General features: G+C 40.1%; 1 protein-coding gene across 2 annotated transcripts in view; it reads left to right on the top strand.

The window, feature by feature from the left end:
- anpepb.1 (alanyl (membrane) aminopeptidase b, tandem duplicate 1) overlaps positions 1-2,547 on the top strand; it is a 21,638-nt gene that overhangs the window by 13,821 nt on the left and 5,270 nt on the right. For both annotated transcript variants that reach the window (XM_032523317.1, XM_032523316.1), the window contains exons 17-19: positions 1,611-1,718; positions 1,845-2,012; positions 2,108-2,248. In XM_032523317.1, coding sequence (XP_032379208.1) covers positions 1,611-1,718; positions 1,845-2,012; positions 2,108-2,248 — 417 coding nt within the window. The remainder of the gene's footprint in view (positions 1-1,610; positions 1,719-1,844; positions 2,013-2,107; positions 2,249-2,547) is intronic.

The raw sequence follows: 2,547 nt of genomic DNA, 5'->3' as shown, positions 1-2,547 counted from the left end.
TGATATTTTTCTTACACAACAGGCTTAAAGTTTTTGTCATACCTTGACAGTTTTGACTCCTGACTGCACAAAAAACTTTTAGCCTGTCATATAAGAAAAAAGATAATTCATAAATTTAAATAGTAGGCTAAATTAACTTGTTTGGAGTAGGTACAGTGCTGTATTTTGAAAACCATTAATCTCTCATTTAAGTGTTTCATCAGAATGTTTTAGTCTACAGTCGTAATTTAACTAACTATTGAAATAGAGTACCAAACATTCCCTGTAATAATGTAGATATAGTAACATGTCTTTTTACAGCGATATTAAAAATCTCAAGCTCTTGGGAAACCATAGCTGTAGTTCATTTTAAAGGAGCATGCCAACTTATCAGGACTTTATTTTATTCACTGTATCCCCAAGAGTAAGACAAGTCAATACATACCATTCTCATATCTGTGCGTGTCGTAACTCTGTCTGATGTCACCTACCGTTAGCCTAGTTTAGCACAGATCCTGGAGGTAACCGGCTCCATCTAGCCTAGTGCTCCCAATAAGTGACAAAATAATGCCAACATTTTCTCATTTACATGTTGTGATTTGTATAGTCACAACGTGTACAAATAACTAGGTCACATGAGACACAGCCATATTCTAACCACATACTAACTGCGAACTATATTCTTAGAAAGGTGAAGCACTGCTACTTCTGCTACTTAGGCGGAGTGATTTGCTTTCAGCACCTGAGAAGCTTCCAAAATGTGTAACTCCTTGTCTGTGTATTCTGGCTAAAAACAATTTGGGACTGATCTTGGTTTGATATCAAGTAAAAATCCTCTGACAATTCCTCAAAGTCAGCCATGATCACCAGTCACGTTCGCTAATAGCTAGCTAGTCACATTGGTTTTGTTGACAGAAGTAACAACTGTGCCTTTTTAAGGTGTTGCGCTAATCACTCCGCCCAAGTAGCAGTGCTTTGCCTTCTGAGAATAGTTCTCAGTATATGTTTAGACGATGACTGTGAATAAGCTAAAGTCCCAATAAGTCATTGGTTCCTTTAAATCATGTTGTCTTTATTTTAGGGCTAGGAATAGGACGGTTGCCTCTTGTATCCTTATGGAGTTCCAACCTTGATAATGACCTTTGTAACATTGGTCCATTTGAAGAAATCTGGTTTGGCCAATAATCAGTGTCTAGATGTGAACATCTTTTATGAACTTGCTAGCTTACAGCGGCTAGCAGTACGACTGTCTAGTGTTTGGTTTTAGTAGCCAGTGTTACCTTTAATTATTTAAAAAGACACCAAACACAGAATCCAGTATATCACAGTTATATATGGTACATTTGATCTGCCCATGGTGTTTATGGTGGGTTTTTACCTGTACACCGTACGACAATGTTGCTGGAAAACCTAATGCTAACTGTAATGAGGCCATGCCAAACCAGTGCTGTTGTTGCAGTGATAAAACAGTATTTTAGATAACGTACAAAGCACTACTTTGCCTCTAATGAAAAGAAACCACCCAATTGTTAGGCATATTCCTTGTTTCTCCGTCCCCATGTATACTCTCCATGTTTTCTTTCTGGGTTCCTGTTAATGCTTCTTCTCCTCCTTGTTTTCCCTTACTCCAGGTATAATGAGGTGAATGCTATCAGCTTGGCATGTAGGACAGGCCTTGAGGAATGCCAAACTCTGACCAAGACATGGTACAGGGAGTGGATGGACTCTGAAATTAACAAGTGAGTGTATATAATCCCAATGTGAAATATCTTTCCACTGTTAAAATGTCTCTTTATTGGATATTTAGTGCAAACATAAGTCTATCATCTAGTGTACTGAACTTTTAATATGTCATCTTGCTTCAGTATCCACGCCAACCTGCGTTCCACCGTGTACTGTAACGCCATTGCAGCGGGTGGCGCTAAAGAGTGGGAGTTTGCTTTGAAACAGTTTCTGAATGCCACTATTGCTAGTGAAGCTGAAAAACTCCGCTCTGCCCTGGCCTGCACAAATCAACCCTGGCTGCTTAACAGGTCTGCTCACAGACAACCTTGTTAATACTGTTATACAGTGTACTACAGTTTATAATTGAAGATTACTGACTGCTGTCCTGCTTGAACCCTTTCAGATACCTGGAGTACACTCTGATGCCAGACTTTATCCGGAAGCAGGATGCCACCTCCACCATTGTCTACATTGCCAGTAATGTGGCTGGTCAGTCTCTGGCTTGGGACTTTGTCAGGGCACGATGGTCATACATTTTCAAGGAGTGAGTACAACACAATACTTTTTTGTTGCCTAGATCACTGCATTCCAATGAAACACAAGGCACCATATTTCCCAGCCAACATGTACATGTGGGCCCCATATGGATTACAAAAGGGCTGCATGGGTAGCAAGTGGGTATGGGCTTTAACTTGGCAAATTGTCTGGTCCCCATATGGGATATGAGAGGGCAAAGTGGGTATTGATGAAAGTAGGCCATTTATGTTGGCCCCATGTGGGCCAACTCAAGACTTAGACTTAGATTTAGACTTAGACTTAGCTTTATTAATCCCTTTGGGATGA

The sequence above is a fragment of the Etheostoma spectabile genome, chromosome 8 (assembly GCF_008692095.1).
Source record: "Etheostoma spectabile isolate EspeVRDwgs_2016 chromosome 8, UIUC_Espe_1.0, whole genome shotgun sequence".
Taxonomy (NCBI): domain Eukaryota; kingdom Metazoa; phylum Chordata; class Actinopteri; order Perciformes; family Percidae; genus Etheostoma; species Etheostoma spectabile.
The sequence above is the reverse complement of the archived record's forward strand: the minus strand, read 5'-3'. Positions and strand labels throughout refer to the sequence as shown.